This window comes from Ovis aries, chromosome 2, assembly GCF_016772045.2.
Source record: "Ovis aries strain OAR_USU_Benz2616 breed Rambouillet chromosome 2, ARS-UI_Ramb_v3.0, whole genome shotgun sequence".
NCBI classification, from domain to species: Eukaryota; Metazoa; Chordata; class Mammalia; order Artiodactyla; family Bovidae; genus Ovis; species Ovis aries.
The window spans coordinates 10654903-10682677 of NC_056055.1; the positions used below are offsets into that span (position 1 = coordinate 10654903).

Below are 27775 nucleotides of genomic sequence, written 5' to 3' on the forward strand. Positions count from 1 at the left end.
AAGTACCAGGAGTAGGGTGTCACGCACAGTGAAGCACTTTGCAAGTAGCACTCTGCGAGCCCGGTTTCTGCCCGCTCGCATCTCACCACCGCCAGAGGAGCTAAGCAAGCCCGGCAGCGGACCTCCGACCTCCGACCCCTCCCCGACAGCGTTGTCTCCGCTGTACGGCAGCGCCTCAGCCAACATGGCCGCGCCCATGGCCCATACCCAAGGGCGCCGCCATCGCAGCTGCCGGACCGGCCGAGGCCGCGCTCCGGGTGGTCGCCATGTCGGCCACCGCCTGCGCCCAGTTCCCGACAAAGCCAGCGACCGTGGACCGGAGGAGGAGTGCAGGGACAGCCGAAGAGGCCGGGTGCTTTCCGGAGATGGCTGTGTCGGGGCCCGGGGGCAGCGCTGCGGTGAGCGCGATGATGGGGCGGGGTGGTCTGGTGGTCAGCTGTGGTTTAATCGGGCATCAGTGGCTGGAGGGTTACTGTAGTCTGTGAAATAGGTGATTTGGGAATTGGAGTCGATGTTGAAGGGCCTTTTGCACGGGCGGGAGGATGATTTTAGCATCCTCAGGGAGCTAAGGGATAGTGCTAGAGGGCTGTCTATGCAGTTTAAGGGAATCGTTTGAGGGATCTGCGGTGACAGTGGTGGCGGGGAGGGGCCTGCGGCAGTCACCGGAAAGTCAGAGTTTGGAAGGCCGCGGGGATAAGAAATAAGGGCTTCGGGGTGTATCAGAGATGGGGGAGGACTGTGGGGGTCGCAAATGGGAATGTCTACGGGAGTCAGCAATTACAGTGTCTGTGGTTGTTAGAGATGGAATTGTTCCCCTCTGTGCGCAGAGGTGCAGGCAGGTGAGTTAGTAGTTATTGCAGGAGTTAAAGGTAAGAGGTGATGATTGGGGTTTACAGGTGAAATGAAAAGTCAGAATTAGAATATGCCTGGAGATGAGCCAGCAGGACTTACTGATGATATGGAGCAAGAGGGAAAAGAAGAATCAAAATTTACACCTAGGCTTTTTGGAACTGGTAGATTGCATTTCCTGAGAAAGGGTTGTGTTGGAGAAGACCTGATTTGATGACTTAAAGGAGAGCCAGGGTAGATAAGCCATAGTTCTGTTTGAACAGTGGCAAGAAGCCCATTACATACATATTCAAGTAGAGATGTTGAGTAATTGTTAGATATATAAATCTAGAACTCAGGAGAGACTTAGACTGAAGAATCCTTATTTGAAAGGGATCAACATAAAGATGGTATTTAAAGTCACAAGATTGAATGAAATCATCTAGGAAGAGATGACAGGGGAGAAAAGAGGGCAAAAACTCAAAGAGTTCTGGGTCAGTCTGATGCTTTGAGTTCTGGTGGAGGAGAAGAAGGCGGAGGAGAGGGAGAGGGGAGGAGGAGAAGAAGAATGAGGTAGGCGGTAGGAGGTAACCACTGAGGTAGGAGGAAAACTCTGTAAATGTGTTGTCAAAGAAGCATCAGTGGGAGTGCTCGGTCCCCAGAGTATGACTACAGAGAATTTGACTTTGGCAAGTTGTAGTTCCATGGTTATTTTGATTGATTAGAGCTCTTAGAGTGGAATGACAGGGGTAAAATCTGGTGGGAGAGTTAAAGAATGGGAGGTAATGAAGTAGAGACAGCAAGTATAGACAAAAAGCTTTAAGAGTTTTGCTGATAAGGGGAGCAAAGAAATGGATATTGGATGGGGCATGGGATTGAGAGAGGATTTTCCTCAGATGAATGATATTGAGACAACTCTGTGTGTCAGTGAGAATGACACAGTAGAAAGGCATACTAAGTCACTTCAGTCCTGTCCAACTCTTTGTGACACTATGCACTTTAGCCTGCCAGGCTCCTCTGTCCATGGGGATTCTCCAGGCAAGAATACTGGAGTGGCTTGCCATTTCCTCCTCCAGGGGATCTTCCTGACCCAGGGATCGAACCCAGGTCTCCTGCGTTGCAGGCAAATTCTTTCCTGTCTGGGTCACCAGGGAAGCCCCCTACTGGGAGAGGACTCTTAGAAATTTGTTTCTGTCTTCCTCTGTGCTTTACATCATACCCCTTTTTCCTTAGCTTATTTTGCTTTGAATTCTTTGTTGTTCTAAATCATAGCTATGAGTACAGCTATATACTGAGTCCTGTGAGTCCTTCTAGTGAATCACTGAACCAGAATGTTAATGGGTTAAAGCCTGGTGATACTCTAAACAAGATAGGGTTTAGAAGGATGAATGAAAAGCAGTTGAAAGTGTAATTTGCTTCATCTTAAGGCTCTAAGATTGGGGTGGAGGTGGGGAAACAACTTCTATTGGGGAATACTGTAAGGGAGCAGAATCCTCAGGTGACAAGTAGGTTTTGGTTGAAACAAGCAGGCGATGGGACTTCCCTGGTCGTCCACTGGCTATAACTCCATGCTTCCAATGCAGAGGGGCCCGGGTTCAATCCTGGTCAGGGAACTAGATCCCGCATGCTGCAGCTAAGACCTGATGCAGACAAATAAATAAACATTAAATTTTACAAAGCAAGCAGGTGAAGAAATAGCTGAAAAGGGTGTGTGTAGTGGAGTTTATTGGCAGTGGTTAGGGTTTCTGTAAAGGCTGTGTGACGGTTCTGTTGGTGTCAATGATGGGGATTGATAGCATTTGGCTGTCATATCTTAGGTGGAGATTAATATGTTCCACTGGCATCAATAGTTGAGGAACCCGTGGCAGTATGTGAACAGAGTGTTTATGAGGGCAAGTTACTGCAGAGATCTGTTGCTGTTAGTAATTGGAAGGCTTGCTGGGATCAGTCCTTTTGGAATTAGGAAGCACCATGCTGGCTCAGTGATTGGGAAACCAGTAAGAATTAGTGACAGGAGTTATGGGAATCAGTGACTGCAAGTTTGTGAGCTCAGAGATTGGTGACATACGCAGATAATTGATTGGCGGTTTAGGGCAGTGGGGATGATCTTTAAATGTCAAACAGACATGTTTGAATACATATTTATTAGCTTCAAAATTCTACAGTAGCTACCTAACAAGAGGAGAACTTTAACATGCTTTATTTAATTGCTTCTCCCCACCCACAACCAATCGTATGCCTGCTTCTTTTTCTTACATCATACCTCTTGATTTTAGGGATTAAAATTTTTAAAATTAATTTATTTTGGCTGCACTGGGTCTTCATGGCTGCTTGAAGGCTTTCTCTAGTTGCAGTGATCAGGGGCTACTCTCTCGTTTCAGTGCATGGGCTTCTCACTGAGGTGGCTTTTCTTTTTGAGCAACGTGGGCTCTAGGGCATGTGAGTTTCAGCAGTTGTGGCTCTCTGACTCCAGAGTGTGGGCTTGGTAGTTGGAGCACATGGGCTTAGTTGTCCTGTGGCATGAATCTTACTGGATCAGGGATCAATCCTGTGTCCCCTGCATTGGCAGGCAGATTCTTTACCACGGGACCACCAGGGAAGTCCAAGGATATTTTTATAACAATTGCACAAGAAAGTTTATCAAGTGACTTGGATGTAACGAGACATTTTACTGGTTTTATTATTCACAGTTCTCTCTTGGATATTATTAAGTCTTTCCCAATCTCAAAATTATTCTGATCCAATTTTCCTTCTTTTAAAAATTATTCCTCTTCTCCTCTCTCTCCTCTTCCTACCACATTCCCGATTTCTCCCTCCCTTCTTCTCTTTATTTTTAAAGTGCATCGGTAATATACTTTCCAAATCCTTACATTACCTAAATATCTTACTTTTGCTTCCAAACAGAATTGATTTTTTGACTGCTCATAAAAACTGAGGGTCTCAGTTCTTCTACCTCAGAACTCTATATCTGTAGTGTTTAGTTATAAAGATGAAGACTGATTCTAACATGTTTGCTTGTTGTAATTGTCTTTCTCATTGATAGTCATATGGTATTTTTCAAAGTACCTTAGACTGAATGGCTTATAAACAGCGGAAGTTGATTTCTGACAGTTCTGGAGGCTACATGTCTGAGAGCACTTTGGAATCTGGTGACAGCCCTCCTTCAGGTTTCAGACTTCTCATTAGATCCTTACTTGGCAGAAAGAGCAGAGAGAGGAAGCACGCTCTTTCATAACTCTTATAAGGGCACTATTCCCACTCATGAAAACCCCACTCTGATAACCTCATCTAATTCTAATTTTCTCCCAAAGGCCCTGTCTCCTAATATCATCACATTGGAGGGCAAGGTTTCAATCATGAATTGGAGGGACACAAACATTCATTCCATTATAGGGCCATTTCTTAATGTGATTTTTGCCTCTCAAAAACAAAAGTGAGTAAAAAAATAACTTTATGACAAACAGTGAATGGACAAGGTAAGAAAAAGTAATTATTATCTTGTCCAAATCTCTCACTGCTGTGGATAACATTAGACTGAACTAGTAATGTGCTATTTTACAGGGATCGGTAACATTCAATGATGTGACTATGGCCTTTACCAGGAAGGAATGGGAGCAACTAGATCCTGCTCAGAAAAGCCTGTACAAGGATGTGATGCTGGAGAATTACAGCAACCTAGCCTCAATGGGTAAGGACAGTTTCTTTGTAATTCAAAATATACTTACTGTGATGCCTTCTCTCCGATGCCCTTGAAAGTTTATCCTCAATTTTTATGAATCAAAAAGTTGTAATCCCTTTGGGTACTAGGCAGAATACGTGTGCTCCTGCCTTGAAAATGGAGGATCTTCTCAGATGGGGTATGTGGGCATTGCACTGTGAAATTTCTGAAGCCACATATTCTTTTATGCTTTACAAGCTCTGAAACTCAGATGTTAGGGATTGATTTCTGGGATATTTGTTGTTCTAACGCTCAATTTCTGTCTCTTCTCATGAGTAGGGTATCAGGCTCTCAAACCAGACATGATATCCAAGTTGGAAAAAGGAGAAGAGCCATGGCTAGGGAAGGGGAAAAGACCCAAACAAGCTGGCTCAAGTGAAATAGCAAGAACCAAGGAAATAGGAGCCAATGGAAGTAAGTTCCTAGTTCCTTGATGATAACTTTGGAATTCTTGCTTTCTCCCACACTTTTATTGTTTACTGTTAAATATTTATATATCTTTTCTTTCTACTGAAGGGTAGTTGATTTACCATGCTGTGTTAGTTTCAGGTGTACAGCAAAGCGATTCAGTTATCATATATATATATATATATATATCTTTTTTAAAAAGATTCTTTTCCTTTATAGGTTATTACAAATTACTGAGTAAAGTTCCCTGTGCTACATAGTAGGTCCTTGTTGGTTTTCTATATTATATATAGTAGTATATTTATGTTAATCCCAAATTCTTAAATTACTGCCCCCCCCCCACCTTTTTCCTCTTTGGTCTGTAGGTTTATTTATGTTTTGTATAGTTCATTTGTATCTTTTTTTTTTTTGGGTTCCACATATAAGCAATATCAGATGATATTTGTCTTTCTCTGTCTGGTTTACTTCATTTAGTGTGATAATCTCTGGGTCCACCCATGTTGCCACAAATGGCATTATTTCATTCTTTTTATTGGATGAGTAATATTCTGTTGTATAAATATACCGCATCTTCTTTGTCTATTCATCTGTTGATGGAAATTTAGGTGCTTTCATGTCTTGGCTATTGTAAATAGTGCTGCAATGAACGTTGAGGTGCATGTATCTTTTCTCATTATGTCTTTCTCTAGATGTATGTCCAGGAGTGGGACTGCAGGATCATATGGTAGCTCTATTTTTAGTTTCTTAAGAAACTTCCATATAGTTTTCCATAATGGCTGTACCAATTTACATTCCTACTAACAGTGTTGGAGGGTTCCTTTTTCTCAACAGCCTCTCTAGTATTTGTTATTTGTAGAATTTTTTTTTTGATGGTGGCCATTCTCACTGGTGTGAGGTGATACCTCATTGTGGTTTTGATTTGAATTTCTCTAATAATTAGTGGTGTTAAGGATCTTTTCATATGCTACCTGTATGTATTCTTTGGAGAAATGTCTATTTAGATCTTCTGTCCATTTTTTTTTGATTGGGTTGTTTGTTTTTTTTTGATATAGAGCTATATGAGCTGTCTGAATATTTTACAGATTAAGCCCTTGTCAGTCACATCATTTGCAAAAATTTTCTCCCATTCCATAGGTTGTTTTTTTGTTTTATTTATGGTTTCCTTTGCTGTATAAAAACTTAATTTGGTCCCATTTATTTATATTTTTGGTTTTATTTCCTTTACTCTAGGAGAAAGTCCAAAAAGAGATCACTGCGGTATGTCAAAGAGTGTTCTGCCTGTGTTTTCCTCTAGGAGTTTTATAGTATTTGGTCTTCTTCTCATTTTGAGTTTATTTTTGTATGTGGTGTTAAAGATGTCCTAAATTCATTCTTTTACATGTATCTGTCCAGTTTCCCCAGTACCACTTATTGAAAAGACCCTCTTTTCTCCATTGTATGTTCTTGCCTCCTTTGTCGTATATTAATTAACCATAAGTGCCTGGGTTTGGAATTCTTCAAAGAAAATTTGTTCTGAAATTCTTCTTAAAGGTCTTAATGGTCTTAAAGCCCCTTCTTTCTTAACTGGGAAGTAGCAGTAGAAAAATATAAAAATCTCCCAGGGGAATAGGAGTTCAAACTACAAAGATTCTCTAACCTTGGAGATTCTACTTCTTTCTGTGACCCTGCCCACATGGGAAGTCCTCATATGAGATTCACTATAGTTGTGAGCCAGTGTGATTTACGGGAATTTGCTTATACTACTTGTATCAGTCAACTTAGGCTAAGTTATGCCCCATTAAAGAAAGACCCCCCACCTCCCAAAATCTTAGCGTCCTACAAAAAGAAAGATTTGTTTCTTGTTCAAGCTGCAGTCCTTTCCCACATTATCTTGTGACCTGCACTGAAAGAGCAGTCCCTATTTGGCAAATTCTGATCTCATTACAGAGGGAAAGAAGAAGGAATGGAACCATATGATGAGTTAAATATCACTGGGTATAGTAGATATCTCTTTCTTCTTAGCATTTTATTGGTCAGAGCAAGTGACCTTTCTACTCCCAAATTCAACTGGGTAGGAATAGGAGGATTAAATGGTCATGCAGTGGGGCTGGGGGGAGTAATCTACAAGGAATGATAATGCAATCTGCTATGCTACTTGGGTTATGTTAGGAAAAATGGTGAAAAACAGAGCTCTGAACCTTGGGCACCAGACAATCAGATGCCTAACTGACCCATCCATATGTAGCCATCTTTCCTAATCTAGGCTTTCCATTGCTCAGTTCTGAGAAAGAGCAGTGAACCCTTTTAACTGTTTTCTTAGCTAATCCCATTCCTGCTTACTCTTGCAACCCCAATGGACTGCAGCCCACAAGGCTCCTCTGTCCATGGGATTCTCCAGACAAGAATACTGGAGTAGGTTGCCATTTCCTTCTCCAGGGGATCTTCCTGACCCAGGAATCGAAACCAGGTCTCCTGCATTGCAGGCATATTCTTTACTAACTGAGCTATGAGGGGAACCTTTACCTCTCCAAAGCAGTGCTTTTTAAAATTATCCCCCCTTTCCTAATATCCTCAGCTTTTCTACCTTTGTTCACCCATACTCTGAGACCACATAGTATCAAATTTCTCTCCTTAGGTATTTAGACACTCTTAAATCTGTACTCTTTCCAAATCTCTTGGCATAATGCTCCTGCCCCTCATTACTTTCCATTTCCCCACTTTCTCTGTGAAATGCTCTAGACCTATGGTCTATACCACCATCATTATTTCCATTTCCTCCCTAACCCTTGCAGTTCAGTTAAGTTCAATTCAGTTGCTCAGTCATGTCTGACTCTTTGCGACTTCATGGACTGCAGCACACCAGGCTTCCCTGTCTATCACCAACTCCCGGGGCTTACTCAAACTCATGTCCATCGAGTCAGTGATGCCATCCAGCCATCTCATCATCCTCTGTCATTCCCTTTTCCTCCTGCCTTCAGTCTTTCCAAGCTCATCAGGGTCTTTTCAAATAAGTCAGTTCTTCCCATTAGATGGCCAAAGTTTTGGAGTTTCAGCTTCAACATCAGTCATTCCAATGAATATTCAGGACTGATTTCCTTTAGGATGGACTGGTTAGATCTCCTTGCAGTCCAAGGGGCTCTCAAGAGTCTTCTCCAACACCATAGTTTAAAAGCATCAGTTCTTCGACGCTCAGCTTTCTTTATAGTTCAACTCTCACATCCATACATGACTGCTGGAAAAACCATAGCTTCAACTAGACTGACCTTTGTTGGCAAAGTAATGTTTCTGCTTTTTAATAAGCTGTCTAGGTTGGTCTAACTTTTCTTCCAAGGAACAAACGTCTCTTAATTTCACTGCTGCAATCACCATCTGCAGTGATTTTGGAACCCAAAGAAATAAAAGTCTCTCACTGTTTCCACTGTTTCCCCATCTATTTGCCATGGAGTGATGGGACCGGATGCCATGATCTTAGTTTTCTGAATCTTGTCCAGATAAAGCTCTAATTCCTTGTCTTATATTTTACCTCCTTATAGGATAGCTCATTCTCAGATGATCAGAAATTGAAAGCTTTATCTTTCTTCCTAAATTAGAGCTTCCTCTCACCTTCCCTGTTTTTATCAGTGTCAAATTTTAGACCTGTCTACCATGGAATTCCCATGAACCTTTGCTCTCTGTGCTCTCTTTTACTATTCTTTCCTTAGTTGCTGTTTTTTTTTTTTTCCTCAATTCTGACTGACATCACTCAAATCAGATTCATATTATCCCATTCCTAAATTGCTCCAATTCTTAGGTAGACTTCCTAACTTCCCCCCTTTAGAAAAATAATTCATCTAAGATGCCACCAAATGTTAAAACATACAGTTATTATATACCACTACAGCCCCCCAAAAAAGCAAAGACAAGAAAGGCGTTCTCCATTCCCAAAGAAAGGCATTTATTTCTAAAGAATGTTCAAACTACTGCACAATTGCGCTCATCTCATACACTAGTAAAGTAACGCTCAAAATTCTTCAAGAGAGGCTTCAACAGTACATGAACTGAGAACTTCCAGATGTTCAGGCTGGATTTAGAAAAGGCAGAGGGACAGAGATCAAATAGCCAACATTTGTTGGATCATAGAAAAAGCAAGAGAATTCCAGAAAAACATCTACTTTTGCTTTATTGACTACACCAAAGCCTTTGACTGCATGGATCACAACAAACTGTGGAAAATTCTTCAAGAGATGGGAATACCAGACCACCTGACCTGCCTCCTGAGAAATCTGTATGCAGATCAGGAAGCAACAGTTAGAACCAGACATGGAACAATGGACTGGTTCCAAATTGGGAAAGGAGTAGGTCAAGGCTGTATATTGTCACCCTGTTTATTTAACTTATATGCAGAGTACTTCAGGCTTCCCTGTTAGCTCAGTTAGTAAATATCATGGCATCTGGTCCCATCACTTCATGGCAAATAGATGGGGAAACAATGGAAACAGTGACAGATTTTTTTCTTGGGCTCCAAAATCACTGCAGATGGTGACTGCTGCCATGAAATTAAAAGACACTTGCTCCTTGGAAGAAAAGCTATCACAAACCTAGGCAGTATATTAAAAAAAACAGAGATATTACTTTACTGACAAGGGTCTGTATAGTCAAAGGTATGCTTTTTCCAGTAGTCATGTATGGATGTGAGTTGGACCATAAAGAAAGCTGAGTATCGAAGAATTGATGCTTTTGAATGTGGTGTTAGAGAAGACTCTTGAGAGTCCCTTGGACTGGAAGGAGGTCCAACCAGTCCATCCTAAAGAAAATCAGTCCTGAATATTCATTGGAAGGACTGATGCTGAAGCTGAAACTCCAATACTTTGGCCACCTGATGGGAAGAACTGACTCAATAGAAAAGACCCTGATGTTGGGAAAGACTGAAGGCAGGAAGAGAAGGGGATGACAGAGGATGAGATAGTTGGATGGCATCACTGATTCAATGGACATGAGTTTGAGCAAGTTCTGAGAGTTGGTGATGGACAGGGAAGCCTGGCGTGTTGCATTCCATGGAGTTGCAGAGTCAGACACAACTGAGAAACTGAACTGAACCGAATAGCCCCCAAATTAGCAGAATATCCACAATATCTTTTTAAGTTTCTTCTAACTCTGAATTTTCAAGACTCCATGAATTTCTCAAGGCCAGAGGGACCAGTCTGTCAAATGACAGATGAAGAGAATTCATAGCTTTTGATTCATCCATTCATGGCTCTAGTTTGGCTATCTTTACTTTTCTTGCTGATGCTTGGTGTTACACCTAAAAAATATTCCTGTCATTTACTATGTGCGTTCTTGTCATTGCTGCAGTGACTCTATTCTTGGTTCAAGTTCTTACTGTTATCTTCGGAGGTTCTTCAAGGAAGGACTATTTTCTATTCCCTCCAATGATTGCTGGTTCTAGTGCGTTCCACGCTTTGGTTTCTGAAGTTACAGTCATTTTAGCTTAAAATGTATGTCTTAATTACCGTCTCATATTCAGGACAGGCTTATAGCCTTAATTACATGGTCTGCCAGCCCAGACTCCCCTAGTATTATCCTACCATTATACCAGTTAACTAGTTAAGAGTCTCCTCTCCTCCCCTATGGTAAATTTCTTTTGTGGTAATGTATATCTTTTTCAACTGTCAGTTGGGACCAGCCAAATCATCATTGTAAGAGATTCTTATAATATTATACCTCAAGAGGAAAGGTTTGAGTTTTGATCCCTTTCTTCCCAGGAGGCGATTTGCCTCCATCTCTCCCAGCATCTTTGGGCATTGGAAGATACAGCCTTTGTCATGCTACAGAAAAGTTGTTTTAGTCTTTCTCTCAGGATGCTTGCATCACTTAAAATTTCCTAAATGAAAAAACAGCTGGCAACTCCAGTTCTTCCTACTATATCTATACCACTACTTTATGTATACTTATAAAAATTGATCTACTCTATGGGAACAAATCTCTTAAAAGTTCTCCATAAAAGTAATGGTATTCAAACACCATAACTCCTTTCTGTTTGAACCCAGTTTTTACTTTATCCATGTAATGTTCTTTCACTACTAAAATGACTATTTACTTTTTATCTTTTTTTTCCCTGAAATCATGGGGACTGTTATATCTGTTTCTCTCTTTGAGTTTCTTTAATTCCTATCCCAAAGCTTTCTCTGTTTTTTCCATGTCCATAGTTGATAAAGGCCACCCCCAAAATGGTGGTCCTAGCTCCTAAGTTGTTTGTTTTTTACATATGTAGTGTCCATATCTAGCTAACAGAAGTCTTCAAGCTTCAATTCTAAGTTCTTAGGAAAATTGTTAGATAGCTAGGGTTGATGTTTACTGTTGTCCAGTCAGTTGCTTTCAACCAGAAGTTAGATCATATACTAAAAACATGGCTGCTTACATCTGTCAATTTGAGTTTGGTCTCAGAGTACAGAAGCCTGGGTTGAGAAGATAACTCAAAATGTATAATTGTGTAGTGTATGGAGGAAAGAATGTGAGCAATTGCTTAGAGTTGGGAATTAGCTTAAAATTTATAATTGGCAATTAGAGTGACCTGACAGGAAGGTGTGCTCCATAGCAAACTATTGGAAAGCAAATGTTTGTGTACACTACAAATCCAATGTCATAAAGTTTATTTGCCAGTCTCATTACTGTGAATTTTATAATATGGTAAAAGCATCAGGTAACTCGGAGAAGGAGCTTCCCCAGTGGTTTAGTGGTAAAAAATCTGCCTGTAATGCAGGGAATGCAGATGACATGGGTTCAATCCCTGGGTCAGGAAGAACCACTGCAGGAGGGAATGGCAACCTAGTCCAGTACTCTTGTCTGGAAAATCCCATGGACAGAGGAGCCTGGTGAGCTACAGTCCATAGGGTTGCAAAGAGTCAGACACTCTTTAACATAAGAGTCAGATGTGTTTTAGTACAGGAATGTCATTATTATATTAATCATAGATGGGAGCAGTAGAACATCCTTTTGTACTTAATCCCTCAGTCACCTGTATACAGTACTCTTTGATGAGCTTACTTATTTTCTCTTATTTTGGCTCTTTGGGGAGCAATAACAAAATTTTACTTGTGCTATCCTAAGTAAATAGAGGAATTTATTATAAGGCCTTTTGTAACCTAAGGGATGGTACTTCAGCCAGGGACTAGAGCGAGTACTAGAAAGCCATTAGGAATTGGGATTATGTAAATGATCTCTTTGAGGACACATGATCTTACATCTCTGCTTTTCTGTGGATATATGCTTTATTCTTTGTGCTAATGAACTTTCAGTTTACTTAGGAAAGATATGGCTTTATAATACTTGTCTTATATCAGTTTAAAATTTAGCACCCAGTGGAAACTGACTAGAGTCCAAATTTTTACAAGGTATACTCTTATTGAACATCTTGGCTTGAGCCAGCTGTCCCTGACTGTGACTACGGAGATTTGGGCGAATATAGTATAGGGTGTTGGAGAGAAGCACTATGCATGGATTTGCAGTTATTAATGCTGGGAAGTTTGGGCTGAGGAGAGACTTCAAAAAGTGTCAGCTAAAATTACAAGCTCTTTTAGCTTCATCTCTTTTCAATTCGCTGCTTTTTGTGTTTATTTCATCTTTTATCCCAGGTTGCAAGGTCATATTTACAAACAGTCAAAGTTTTTTCTAATCACCATTGTCAATTTTCTTTTTCTGTCTTTACTTCAGCACTTTCCCCCTCAAGTCCAAAATGACAGGAATGTTTGCACTTGATATTTCATTCACTTTAGGAAACTTTGTTGTTGTTGTTCAGTTGCTAAGTCATGTCTGACTCTTTGTGACCCCATGGATTGCAGCATGCCAGACTTCTCTGTCCTTCACTATCTCTTGGAGTTTGCTCAAACTCATGTCCATTGATTCGGTGATGCTATCCAACCATCTCATTCTCTGTCATCCCCTTCTCCTCCTGCCCTCAATCTTTCCCAGGATCAGGGTCTTTTCCAAGACCTTTAGGATACTAGGCTCAAATAAAGATTCAACCCCACAACAGGGCATTTCTTTATAAGAAATATACATTTTCTTTGTATTCAAAAATATGAGAGTGCAAAGATTCACAAGAGTGTCTCATTGAATTTCACTTTAGAAGAAGTCCATCAAGATGATGACCAGCTAAAGAACCACCAGAAATCTCAAAACAAAATCCTTAGGGAAGTTGCATTCAAGAAAACAACTCTGACTAAGAAAAAGAGCCATGAACATAGTTCATTGTGGAAAAAAAATGTGAGTACAAAATATACTCCTTCAAAAAGAAAGCTTCTTAAATTTGATTCACATGGAAAGAATTTAGACTTACCTGGTGACCTAAGAAACTGTGCAGAAAAGAAATCTGATATAGCTAAAGAGCATAGGAAATCATTCAGTCATAGCTTATCTGATACAAAGAAAGACAAAAATCAAACTGGAAAAAAATGTGAGAAATCATCTACCTATAGCTCATCTAATGGGCCTGACAAAACTCAAACTGACAAGAAATATTCTGAACAGGACAAAATTCAAACTGGAGAAGAACATGAGAAATCATCCAGCCATTGCTCATCTCTTACTAAGCATGAAAAAACTCAGAATAAAGTGAAACCCTATGAATGTAATGAATGTGGGAAGGTTCTCAGCCATAAACAAGGACTTATTGACCATCAGAGAATTCATACAGGGGAAAAACCATACGAATGTAATGAATGTGGGATAGCCTTTAGCCAAAAATCACACCTTGTTGTACACCAGAGAACACATACTGGAGAAAAACCATATGAGTGTGTTCAGTGTGGCAAAGCCCATGGTCATAAACATGCTCTCACTGACCATCTGAGAGTTCATACTGGGGAAAAGCCCTATGAATGTACTGATTGTGGGAAAACCTTCAGACATAGCTCAAACCTTATGCAACATGTGAGATCTCATACAGGTGAGAAGCCCTATGAATGTAAGGAATGTGGAAAGTCTTTTAGGTATAACTCATCTCTTACTGAACATGTGCGAACACATACGGGTGAAATACCATATGAATGTAATGAATGTGGAAAAGCCTTTAAGTATAGTTCATCCCTTACTAAACATATGAGAATTCATACAGGTGAGAAACCCTTTGAATGTAATGAATGTGGGAAAGCTTTCAGTAAGAAGTCACACCTCATTATACATCAAAGAACTCACACTAAAGAGAAACCCTATAAATGTAATGAATGTGGAAAAGCCTTTGGACATAGTTCATCTCTTACTTACCATATGAGAACTCATACAGGTGAAAGTCCATTTGAATGCAATCAGTGTGGGAAGGCCTTCAAACAAATTGAAGGTCTCACTCAACATCAGAGAGTTCATACTGGGGAGAAACCCTATGAATGTAATGAATGTGGGAAAGCTTTTAGCCAAAAGTCACACCTCATTGTACATCAGAGAACTCATACAGGGGAGAAACCCTATGAATGTAATGAATGTGGAAAAGCCTTCAATGCAAAGTCACAACTTGTAATACATCAGAGATCCCACACTGGAGAGAAACCTTATGAATGTAATGAATGTGGAAAAGCCTTCAAACAAAATGCATCCCTTACCAAACATATGAAAACTCATTCAGAAGGGAAAGCTCATGAGTGAAATTAGTGTGGGATATCTGAACACAGGTTTTACTTAAACTTATATGTATTCTGAACTTAAAGGATGTTAGAAAGCCTTTAATAAGAAGTCACACCTTGTTACACATAAGAGAATTTGAAAATGAATCTTCACATAAAAGAAATGGATGGAGAGTTTAAATTTGATACTAAACCTTTTATATAAAATATTGTTATAAATGATCTATATATTCAGACTGAAATATAAAGCTTTTAAATTTGTTAATAAATTAAATAATCAGTACACTAGAGAACCAGATTACATATTCTGACAATTCCTGAGTGGCTTGAGTGTTGTGTCCTTAAGCACCATGTATGAGAATTAAGTTTGCATATCTGTTTAGTGCCATGTATAAACGTCTGTGACTGTTGGTATAAGCTTCATCTTTGATACTATCACACTAGTCTTTGTATTATCAGAAAACTTTATAAGAGGATTATTATTTATATAAAAATGTTAATGCAAAATTAAGAGAAAATGAAAGAAATCAGCTGAGGACACACAGTGCCAATAGGGAATGCTGTCAAAGATACATTGTTGAGTGAAATAAGCAGGTTGCTCAACTATGTATATAGTTTGTTCCCATCTATGTACAAAAGGGTGTGTGTATTTGCATGTCTGTCCATGTGTATGTATGTATTAATATATTTGTATACATGTATTTATCTGTGTGTATGTATGTATGCGTGTATGTGTATATACATATTTTTTATGTAAATAGATTGGTTTGAAAAAATACAGAAGAAACGTAGGGGTTGCCTTTGGGCACAGGCATACAGGAATGAGGTCTGGGATGAGAGAGAGACTTTCTCTTTATTGTATACTGCTTAAATTTTAAAATCATGTACATATATTATTTTCACAATTAAAATCCTTTTAATATGTATAAATCAACACTAATGAAAATTTTCACTGAACCCACTCTATGATGTGATTTGACTAAGTAAAAGTTTCTAGGCTTATTCATAAGTGAGCATATGGTATTAAATTTGGTACTGAATTCATGAAGGCTTTTCTTATCAAAGATATTCTTTCATTAAAATAATGAATTACAACTATTACTTGGAGCTGTTTCTTTTATTTACTATAATTTTAAAGACTGAAGATGAACTGTGATTGCAGCTGAATAAAAGGGATTTTCTGAACAATCACTCCACTTTACCTCATATTCAAAGTGCTTTTATACAAATACTTCAATCTGGGATTTCAAATGTATTACAACAAATGGCACTACTTCCTGTTCTTGCCCAATAGCATACCTTGTGAATGGATCAGTGCACTCTTTCTGAGTGAATCTAGACTTGGCCTCAGAATATTCTCAAGCATGCATTCCAGAAGGTACTGTTAATCCGTTTGGGTTTGCACAGGAAACCTGTTTTCCTATTTTTCCTCATGAGTTACAGACTTAAAAATACAGCTGAACTGTTCTAAAATATAAGTTGTTACACTAAAAATGGTAACATAAGGACAAAAAATGGTTTTGAATATAAGATAATAATAATATTTGATATATATGTCATCTTTTATATTTTTCATAGCACATTCACTACATTACCTGATTTGTTCCTCAGAATAAACATGAGTTGGTAAGAAAGACTTCTCTAGTCATGGTCAATACTTCTCAATAAATATTTCAAATAAATAGATACTGTTCTAGCATAATTATAGACCCTTAATAATATGTGGTTAAATGCTATCTTTGCAAATATTTCCTGTTCCAGCGGCTGCCTTACTGACCTCATTTTTTGAGAATTAAAAGGTATAAATATTTAAAATAGAACTTGTGTTTGTGTGTGTACATGCGTGTATTGAAAGATCAACTCATGAATATTATACACTCATTACCAAGTAACTTATTTACTCTCAGGTGAAGAAAATGAAATCTGAAAGTCATTTCCCTCAGTAATTTATTACCAAATGAAAATCTGGCACTATACACAGAATGAATTCATCACTGTCTAGAGCTGTAATAAATCTCACTTTTTAGAAGAATAAAGCAGTTGCATGTGTGACTAGATTAACTTTCCTACATCTCTTGGAGAACCCACAATAGTGCCACACCTGGGATGATCAAGAGTATAGTGTGCCTGAATATTAAAAAATGAATGCTGAAAGTCATCCTGTGCAGTAAAAAATGAATTAAAATTTAGCATCAATGAATGAAGAAATAATATTTGAAAACGACTAGAGGCAAACAGTGAAAGAAAATAGACATACAGATGTGAGTCCAAATCCATGATGCAGTTGGTTGGGCATGCATCACAATGGCCTAGAAGGCTTGTTACTTGAAAGACTTTAGAAACGGGCCCCGCCCACAAAATTTCTGACTCAGTAGGTTTGTGATCTGGCCTGAGAATTTGCATTTTAAATAAGTTTACAGAAGATGCTGATGCTGTTGGTCGGGGACCACACTTTGAGAATCACTAATCTGAATAATTGTTTAAGTAAAATTTTAAAATATTTTTAAATGTTCTTGAAATATTTCTTCAATATAAAGAAGAGGAAGGGCATGGAGTTAGTTGTTATATTAACAGTTTTAAACCATTTATTTCTTCATGAACTTTTGATCACATATATATTATATGCTGGGCACTGTTATAAATCTGAGGGACATAGCAGTCAACAAAAAAAGAAGGAAAGAAATCTTGTCCTCAGAGAGCTTAATTCTAGAGTGGGAAACAGGCAGTAAATCTAAATATAGTTGCCCCACAGGGGATTGGTTCCAGGGCCAGCCACAGTTACCAAAATCTGAGAATGCTCAAGTCCTATAGTTGGCCCTCCAAATCCTTCATATCCAAGAACTCAACCAACCATGGATTGTGTAGTACTGTATATATTTATTGAAAAATATCCATGTATAATTGGACCCACACAGTTCAGACTGTAAGTGAAATATAGAATATGACAGAGGGTGACAAGTGGTATGGCAAAGGACAAAACAGAGAAGGGGAATGCAATTGTAAGAGAATGCAATTTTAAATTTGATGGTAGTGGTGATGGAGTAAGCTCAATCTCACTTAGTGGTGACACAGTCTTGAAGAGTGCAGAAGCAAGTCATATATATATGATGAAAGAGCTTTCCAGACATACATCTTTTAGAATCTGAAGGTATGGAAAGAGAAAGATGCTGAACATACAGAAGAGGAAAAAGTAAGAACCTTTTCTATTAAATCAAAAATTTTAAATAATCAGGTTTGCAAGAGAGGTAGAAATCAAGATCTCTCTCTCTCTCTCTCTTTTTTAAATGGGAGAGCACACAGACAAGCAGTTTATTTATTTAAGTCAGAAGCAAGACAGACATACATACTCTGAGAAAAAGGGTATGGTCATCCTCTCTGGTGAGGAAAAGCATAGTAAAGAGATAATTTTCATTTTTATTTAAAGGATTTCATTTTCCCAGTTAGACATTTGAAAAAAAAAGTCTTTTTCTTTTTTTTTTTTTTGGCTGAGACAAATGGTTTGCAAAAAAAAAATAAAAGATCTCTCATACACTGCTTTTCATAGTCAAGTTTGTATAACCTATTTAAATATAAATCTGACAGTACACACTGCACTCCTACTTCCAGAAATCTGTTCTATGATACACAGTTAAAGTGTACTATAGTGATCACAGAACAGAGAAGTTGGATAAAGCAGTTAATTGCCAATTAAGTGTGACACCCTCATAAGATAAAATTTGATGTGGCAGAGGAAGATAATTTGAGAGAAAACACATAGTTTTTTGTTTTTTTTTTTTTAACATGAAAAACCACAAGACTGAGTTTTTAGCAACCACAGCTACTGGAAAATGAGGAGAGAATCCCAGAAAAGAGACACAGAGAGGGAGGACCTCAAATTATGTGAATAAACTCTGCCCTAGTCTCCGGCTGACCCCGAACCATGCATGTGTGGCACAACTACTATCTTTCTGTCTTTTGAACTGAGCTTTCTTTTGTGTTGCTACTGCAGAGACAGAGTTTAAAGTTTGAGTTCAACAATGTTAATTACTTGATAAAAGCATTAACACTCCTCCAAGAAATATACAGAATCCTGAATTGCCATGATTTATCACTCACAATATCTAGGATACAAGAAAATTCAGATTAGGAAAATGTGACCCCATTTCAAGAAAATAGACAACCAACTCAGAAATTGGAATAGCAAATGACGATATTATTATAGATATTATAACTATGCTTAATGAAATAAAATATGCTCCAAATGAATAAAGATTTTTTAACTCAGGGAAAAAATGGAAACTAAAGAAAAACCAAAATAAAATTCTAAAACTGAAAACACAATATCTGAAATATAAAATTCACAAGATAAATGTACCAAATGTAAATTACAAGGAAGAGTCACTGCCTTGAAGTAGGTCAGTAGAAATGATCAAACAGTGAGAGAAAAATGATGACAACACATTAACCTGTGACCTGTGGGACAAAAAAAAAAAAAGTCTTACATCTATGTAGATGAAGTCCCAAAAGGGGAGTGAGGAGAGAATGGGACATACTTGAAATATTTGAAGATATAATGGCTATTTCCCCAAGCTTGGTAAATAATATAAATATACTGATTTGAGAATCTTGGCAAACTCCTAATTGGATAAAAATGGAAAAAACCATCATTCAGTTCAGTTCAGTCGCTCAGTCATGTCCAACTCTTTGTGACCCCATGAATTGCAGCACACCAGGCCTCCCTGTCCAACACCAACTCCCAGAGTTCACTCAGACTCACGTCCATTGAGTCCGTGATGCCATCCAGCCATCTCATCCTCTGTCGTCCCCTTCTCCTCCTGCCCCCAATCCCTCCCAGCATCAGAGTCTTTTCCAATGAGTCAACTCTTCGCATGAGGTGGCCAAAGTACTGGAGTTTCAGCTTTAGCATCATTCCCTCCAAAGAAATCCCAGGGCTGATCTCCTTTAGGATGGACTGGTTGGATCTCCTTGCAGTCCTGGGGACTCTCAAGAGTCTTCTCCAACACCACAGGTCAAAAGCATCAATTCTTCTGGGCTCAGCCTTCTTCACAGTCCAACTCTCACATCCATACATGACCACAGGAAAAACCATAGCCTTGACTAGACGGACCTTAGTCGGCAAAGTAATGTCTCTGCTTTTGAATTGCTATCTAGGTTGGTCATAACTTTTCTTCCAAGGAGTAAGGGTCTTTTAATTTCATGGCTTCAGTCACCATCTGCAGTGATTTTGGAGCCCCCCAAAATAAAGTCTGACTCTGTTTCTACTGTTTCCCCATCTATTTGCCATGAAGTGATGGGACTGGATGCCATGATCTTCCTTTTCTGAATGTTGAGCTTTAAGCCAACTTTTTCACTCTCCTCTTTCACTTTCATCAAGAGGCTTTTAGCTCCTCTTCACTTTCTGCCATAAGTGTGGTGTCATCTGCGTATTTGAGGTTATTGATATTTCTCCTGGCAATCTTGATTCCAGCCTGTGTTTCTTTCAGTCCAGCGTTTCTCATGATGTACTCTGCATAGAAGTTAAATAAGCAGGGTGACAATATACAGCCTTGATGCACTCCTTTTCCTATTTGGAACCAGTCTGTTGTTCCATGTCCAGTTCTAACTGTTGCTTCCTGACCTGCATGCAGATTTCTCAAGAGGCAGGTCAGGTGGTCTGTACTCCCATCTCTTTCAGAATTTTCCACAGTTGATTGTGATCCACACAGTCAAAGGCTTTGGCATACTCAATAATGCAGAAATAGATGTTCTTCTGGAACTCTCTTGCTTTTTCGATGATCCAGCAGATGTTGGCAATTTGATCTCTGGTTCCTCTGCCTTTTCTAAAACCAGCTTGCACACCAGGAAGTTCATGGTTCACATATTGTTGAAGCCTGGCTTGGAGAATTTTGGGCATTACTTTACTAGCATGTGAGATGAGTGAAATTGTGCGGTTGTTTGAACATTCTTTGGCATTGCCTTTCTTTGGGATTGGAATGAAAACTGACCTTTTCCAGTCCTGTGGCCACTGCTGAATTTTCCAAATTTGCTGGCATATTGAGTGTAGCACTTTCACAGCATCATCTTTCAGGACTTGAAATAGCTCTACTGGAATTCCATCACCTCCACTAGCTTTGTTTGTAGTGATGCTTTCTAAGGCCCACTTGACTTCACATTCCAGGATGTCTGGCTCTAGATGAGTGATCACACCATCGTGATTATCCGGGTTGTGAAGATCTTTTTTGTACAGTTCTTCTGTGTATTCTTGCCACCTCTTCTTAATATCTTCTGCTTCTGTTAGGTCCATACCATTTCTGTCCTTTATCGAGCCCATCTTTGCATGAAATGTTCCCTTGGTATCTCTAATTTTCTTGAAGAGATCTCTAGTCTTTCCCATTCTGTTGTTTTCCTCTGCTTCTTTGCACTGATCGTTGAAGAAGGCTTTCTTATCTCTTCTTGCTATTCTTTGGAATTCTGCATTCATATGCTTATATCTTTCCTTTTTTCCTTTGCTTTTCGCTTCTCTTCTTTTCACAGCTATTTGTAAGGCCTCCCCAGACAGCCATTTTGCTTTTTTGCATTTCTTTTAAATGGGGATGGTCTTGATCCCTTTCTCCTGTACAATGTCACGAACCTCATTCCATAGTTCATCAGGCACTCTATCAGATCTAGGCCCTTAAATCTATTTCTCACTTCCACTGTATAATCATAAACATCCTAAACACACTCTAGAGCTTGAAGATAGAAATAAAAGCTTGGAAGCAGGAGGAGGAAATGATACATTTTATGTGATAGAAACAATTTTAATGATTGGTGACTTATCATCAATACTGTGGAGGCCAGAAGACAACAGTGGATCAGTATCCTTAAAATGCTGTAGAAAAACAAACAAAAACCTTCAACCTCAACCTTGAATTCAATAGCCAGCAAAAATATCCTTTAAAAAATGGAGGTGACATAATGACATTTTAGATAAATGAATTCAGTTCAGTTCAGTTCAGCTGCTCAATCATGTCCGACCCTTTGCGACCCCATGAATTGCAGCACACCAGGCCTCCCTGTCCAACACCAACTCCCAGAGTTCACTCAGACTCACGTCCATCGAGTCCGTGATGCCATCCAGCCATCTCATCCTCAGTCATCCCCTTCTCCTCCTGCCCCCAATCCCTCCCAGCATCAGAGTCTTTTCCAATGAGTCAACTCTTCTCATGAGGTGGCCAAAGTACTGGAGTTTCAGCTTTAGCATCATTCCTTCCAAAGAAATCCCAGGGCTGATCTCCTTCAGAATGGACTGGTTGGATCTCCTTGCATTCCAAGGGACTCTCAAGAGTCTTCTCCAACACCACAGGTCAAAAGCATCAATTCTTCGGCTCTCAGCCTTCTTCACAGTCCAACTCTCACATCCATACATGACCACAGGAAAAACCATAGCCTTGACTAGACGGACCTTAGTCGGCAAAGTAATGTCTCTGCTTTTGAATATACTATCTAGGTTGGTCATAACTTTTCTTCCAAGTAGTAAGCGTCTTTTAATTTCATGGCTTCAGTCACCATCTGCAGTGATTCTGGAGCCCCCCAAAATATAGTCTGACTCTGTTTCCACTGTTTCCCCATCTATTTGCCATGAAGTGATGGGACTGGATGCCATGATCTTCCTTTTCTGAATGTTGAGCTTTAAGCCAACTTTTTCACTCTCCTCTTTCACTTTCATCAAGAGGCTTTTTAGCTCCTCTTCACTTTCTGCCATAAGTGTGGTGTCATCTGCATATTTGAGGTTATTGATATTTCTCCGGGCAATCTTGATTCCAGCCTGTGTTTCTTCCAGTCCAGCGTTTCTCATGATGTACTCTGCATAGAAGTTAAATAAGCAGGGTGACAATATACAGCCTTGATGCACTCCTTTTCCTATTTGGAACCAGTCTGTTGTTCCATGTCCAGTTCTAACTGTTGCTTCCTGACCTGCATGCAGATTTCTCAAGAGGCAGGTCAGGTGGTCTGTACTCCCATCTCTTTCAGAATTTTCCACAGTTGATTGTGATCCACACAGTCAAAGGCTTTGGCATACTCAATAAAGCAGAAATAGATGTTCTTCTGGAACTCTCTTGCTTTTTCGATGATCCAGCAGATGTTGGCAATTTGATCTCTGGTTCCTCTGCCTTTTCTAAAACCAGCTTGAACATCAGGGAGTTCACGCTTCACGTATTGCTGAAGCCTGGCTTGGAGAATTTTGAGCATTACTTTACTAGCATGTGAGATGAGTTAAGAGAATTTATACCCAAATACCATAAATTTCTTTAGACTTAAGGGAAATAATACCAGATGGAAACCTGGTTCTTCAAGGAAGCATTAACAAGCATCAGAAATGGCAAATATATAAGACTATTCTAACCTGTTGCTGCTGTTTTGCTAAGTCACTTCAGTTGTGTCCGACTCTGTGCGACCCCATAGATGGCAGTCCACCAGGCTCCACCGTCCCTGGGATTCTCCAGGCAAGAACACTGGAGTGGATAGCATTTCCTTCTCCAATGCATGAAATTGAAAAGTGAAAGTGAAGTCGCTCAGTCCTGTCCGACTTGTAGAGACCCCATGGACTGCAGCCCACCAGGCTCCTCCGTCTATGGGATTTTCCTTAAAATACTTAGGGTTATTTAAAACAAAGCTTATAATAAATAAAATTATTATTATTATTTTTAAGGGCTTCCTTGGTGGCTCACTGGTAGAATCTGTCTGCCAATGCAGGAGACATAAGTTTGATCCCTGATCTGGGAAGATGCACATGCTGCACAGCATCTAAACCCATGCGCCACAACTACTGAGTCCACCTGCCACTATTAATAAGATATCCCTATGAATTTGAAAAAGTCCTTTTTATCCCTAGTCTAAGAGGTTTCTTTTTGCTTTCTTATCATGAAAGCATATTGAATTTTGTCAAATGCTTTTTCTACATCTATGGCATATGGTTTTTCCTTTTATTCTTTTAGTAGTTTTATTTCCTGACTTTTAAACATTAATCCAACTTATATTCCTGACATAAATTCTGCTTTTACATATGTTATTTTCATATGTTTTGTGCAGCTCATTCCTGTTGAGTAATCTGGTTTGAATACTGTAAACTCTTTGGCCTTCCTATTATCTGATTTCTTTCTCGTCAAGTCAGTGAACCCCTGGGCTCTCTTTGAAATATTCCTCCCGGAAAATTTATCCTGAAGTCTTCCTCCAGGATGCAGACTGGGGCAATCATAGAGCTCACTGGATCTATTTTTCAAGTATCATGGTTCTGTACTGTTATTCAGTGTCTCAAAACCATTGTTTTATATGTTTTCGTCCAGTTTCTGAGTTCTCTAAGCTAAGAGGGTGAATCCAGTTTCTTTTAATCCATCATGGATGGTTGTGTAATTCTTAACCTCCAACCCCACTCTCCTAACAGGATTTTAAAAAATGGAGTGATCACATTTATTTTCAACTTCATCTGAAACTTAAAATGCAAAAAATTGCCCAAATTTTTCAGTAAAGAGCACTCACAGAGAATTTATCTACCTGATAAACTTATGTAAAAAACAACAGTAATTAGTGTAGTATAGTATTGGCATAGGAGCAGCTTAGTAGTAAAAAAAAAAAAAGGCTGATATATATATATATATATATATATATATATATATATATATATATATATAAACTGATGTTGACAATGCAGATTTGGACTGCACAGGTCCACTTATATGCAGATCTTTTTTCTATAGTAAATGCTACTTGATATATGGTTGTTAAATCTGTGTATGCAAAACCTAATACTACTTGGCAAGTGTGAAATTATCCTAAAGGGAGTTAATTGTGTGATGCAAATTTGTGAAGGTCTTAGATATTGTTATCTTTTTAGTTCTAGCCCCACAATAAACCTGCTTACTGAGACAAACAGATCTAGCTAATATTTGATGCTGATCTCTCCTCCTCCATGTTGTGTATGAATAGGAACAGGCTACCATTTTTTGCATCTCTCTAACATCTATTTTTTTCTATGTTCTGTTTCCATCACTTTACTTTTGATTGATCCATATTTCTTTACATGTATTGCTGCCATCAATAGGGTTGTAATCATGTCCATTTATGCATGACTACTTATGATATCTATACACTTTCTGTTATCTCTTGTGTATAGTTTATGTTTTTATGTTTATAGTAGATAGAAGATTTACTACTTTCAGTGTTTTTAATAGGAAAACTTCAGCATTGCTTTTGTATACTCTCACCAGATACGTCAGTTCAGTTCAGTCACTCAGTCATGTCCAACTCTTTGCGACCCCATGAATCACAGCACCCCAGGCCTCCCTGTACATCACCAACTCCCGGGGTTCACCCAGACTCACGTCCATCGAGTCAGTGATGCCATCCAGCCATCTCATCCTCTGTCGTCCCCTTCTCCTCCTGCCCCCAATCCCTCCCAGCATCAGAGTCTTTTCCAATGAATCAGCTCTTCGCATGAGGTGGCCAAAGTACTGGAGTTTCAGCTTTAGCATCATTCCTTCCAAAGAAATCCCAGGGCTGATCTCCTTCAGAATGGACTGGTTGGATCTCCTTGCATTCCAAGGGACTCTCAAGAGTCTTCTCCAACACCACAGTTCAAAAGCATCAATTCTTCTGGGCTCAGCTTTCTTCACAGTCCAACTCTCACATCCATACATGACCACAGGAAAAACCATAGTCTTGATTAGAAAGACCTTAGTCGGCAAAGTAATGTCTCTGCTTTTGAATATACTATCTAGGTTGGTCATAACTTTTCTTCCAAGGAGTAAGTGTCTTTTAATTTCATGGCTGCAGTCACCATCTGCAGTGATTTCGGGGCCCCCCAAAATAAAGTCTGACACTGTTTCCACTCTTTCCCCATCTATTTCCCATGAAGTGATGGGACCAGATGCCGCTGGATCATCAGAAAAGCAAGAGAGTTCCAGAAAAACATCTATTTCTGCTCTGTTGACTATGCCAAAGCCTTTGACTGCATGGATCACAATGAACTGTGGAAAATTCTTCAAGAGATGGGAATACCAGACCACCTGACCTGCCTCTTGAGAAACCTATATGCAGGTCAGGAAGCAACAGTTAGAACTGGACATGGAACAACAGACTGGTTCCAAATAGGAAAAGGAGTGTGTCAAGGCTGTATATTGTCACCCTGCTTATTTAACTTCTATGCAGAGTACATCATGAGAAACGCTGGGCTGGAAGAAGCACAAGCTGGAATCAAGATTGCCCGGAGAAATATCAATAACCTCAGATATGCAGATGACATCACCCTTATGGCAGAAAGTGAAGAGGAAGTGATGAAAGTGAAAGAGGAGAGTGAAAAATTTGGCTTAAAGCTCAACATTCAGAAAACGATCATGGCATGTGGTACCACCAGATACATGCTGCTGCTGCTGCTAAGTCACTTCAGTCGTGTCCAACTCTGTGCTACCCCATAAACGGCCTCCTACCAGGCTCCTCTGTCCCTGGGATTCTCCAGGCAAGAACACTGGAGTGGTTTGCCATTTCCTTCTCCAATGCATGAAAGTGAAAAGTGAAAGGGAAGTCACTCAGTCGTGTCTGACTCTTAGCGACCTCACGGACTGCAGCCTACCAGGCTCCTTCATCCATGGGATTTTCCAGGTAAGAGTACTGGAGTGGGGGTGCCATTGCCTTCTCCACACCAGATACATAGTAGGTACCAAATAAGTACTTTTGGTCACTCTTGAATTTAGAACTTTAGAACCCTGAACTCTCTTTGAACAACTTCCTAGCCCTAGCCCTTTACTTTGTCATTTTGAGTTGTTCGCTTTACTCTTTCTTTCATAAGTAGTTGCATGCATGAGCCCTTTGTAGGCAGGTATTTGTTTGGTGTTCTAGGAACCAGTGGCACTGAAAGGTGTGCCAGCACAACTTTATATTGTGGTAATGAAAAGAATCAGGCCATTGTCAGATACTATATAAGGAAGTGATAACAATTTTAGGAGCTTTGTCTCATTGGTTAATTATAGCTTTGTAGTTACTATAGATTACCATGACTTTTGGAGAAGGAAATAGCAACCCATTCTAGTATTCTCGCCTGGAAAATCCCGTGGAGAGGAGCCTGGCAAACTACAGTCCATGGGATTGCAAAGTCACGACAGAAGCAACTGAACACACACACACACACCATAGCTTTTTCCTCAAATGTCAGTGTATGGGTTTATGGTTTTTACAGGTACTTATCTGACCTGGTCTTTGAGTTTAGGGACCAGAGATCTTAAATTTTATTTGTGCATGGATACAAGGTATTTCCTTTATTAGTAAACAGTCAATTGCTTCTTTCTTCAAAATACTGTACACAGATAACTTAACTTTGTTGCCTTAAGCATCAAAAACACTGCAGATGGTGATTGCAGCCATGAAATTAAAAGATGCTTACTCCTTGCAAGGAAAGTTATGACCAACCTAGATAGCATATTCAAAAGCAGCGACGTTACTTTGCCAACAAAGGTCTATCTAGTCAAGGCTATGGTTTTTCCAGTGGTCATGTATGGATGTGAGAGTTGGACTGTGAAGAAAGCTGAGAGCCGAAGAATTGATGCTTTTGAACTGTGGTGTTGGAGAAGACTCTTGAGAGTCCCTTGGACTGCAAGGAGATCCAACTAGTCCATTCTAAAGGAGATCAGTCCTGGGATTTCTTTGGAAGGAATGATGCTAAAGCTGAAACTCCAGTACTTTGGCCACCTCATGAGAAGAGTTGACTCATTGGAAAAGACTCTGATGCTGGGAGGGATTGAGGGCAGGAGGAGAAGGGGACGACAGAGGATGAGATGGTTGGATGGCATCACTGACTCAATGGACATGAGTTTGAGTGAACCCCGGGAGTTGGTGATGGACAGGGAGGCCTGGCATACTGCAATTCATGGGGTCGCAAAGAGTTGGACACGACTGAGTGACTGAACTAAACTGAACTGAACAGCATCAACATTCCTATATTTCAGAGTTCCTGAAGACAACTTAAGACACAACTTTGAGATCCATCATAACCACCCAAGCCCATATCCTGCACCAAGATTCTTAGCATTAGCTTTTTAAATCAAATATTATCTTCTAAGTAGGAAAGCGAAAATGAAAGTTTGTGCAGTCACATCTGACTTTTTGTGACCCCATGGACTTAGTCCATGGAATTCTCCAGGCCAGAATACTGGAGTGGGTAGCCTTTCCCTTCTCAGACAGATCTTCCTGACCCAGGAGTCAAACCGGGGTCTCCTGCATCAGAGGTGGATTCTTTACC

The 27775-nt window shown here is 39.6% G+C and overlaps 1 protein-coding gene across 1 annotated transcript; it reads left to right on the forward strand.

Moving 5' to 3' along the window:
* Nucleotides 1–233: 233 nt before the first annotated feature.
* Nucleotides 234–15624, forward strand: ZFP37 (ZFP37 zinc finger protein). Its single transcript, XM_012113073.4, has 4 exons — nt 234–398; nt 4390–4516; nt 4826–4960; nt 13038–15624. The coding sequence occupies exons 1-4, from the start codon at nt 267–269 to the stop codon at nt 14546–14548; spliced, it is 1905 nt and encodes a 634-aa protein (XP_011968463.3). The 5' UTR covers nt 234–266; the 3' UTR covers nt 14549–15624.
* Nucleotides 15625–27775: the final 12151 nt, after the last annotated feature.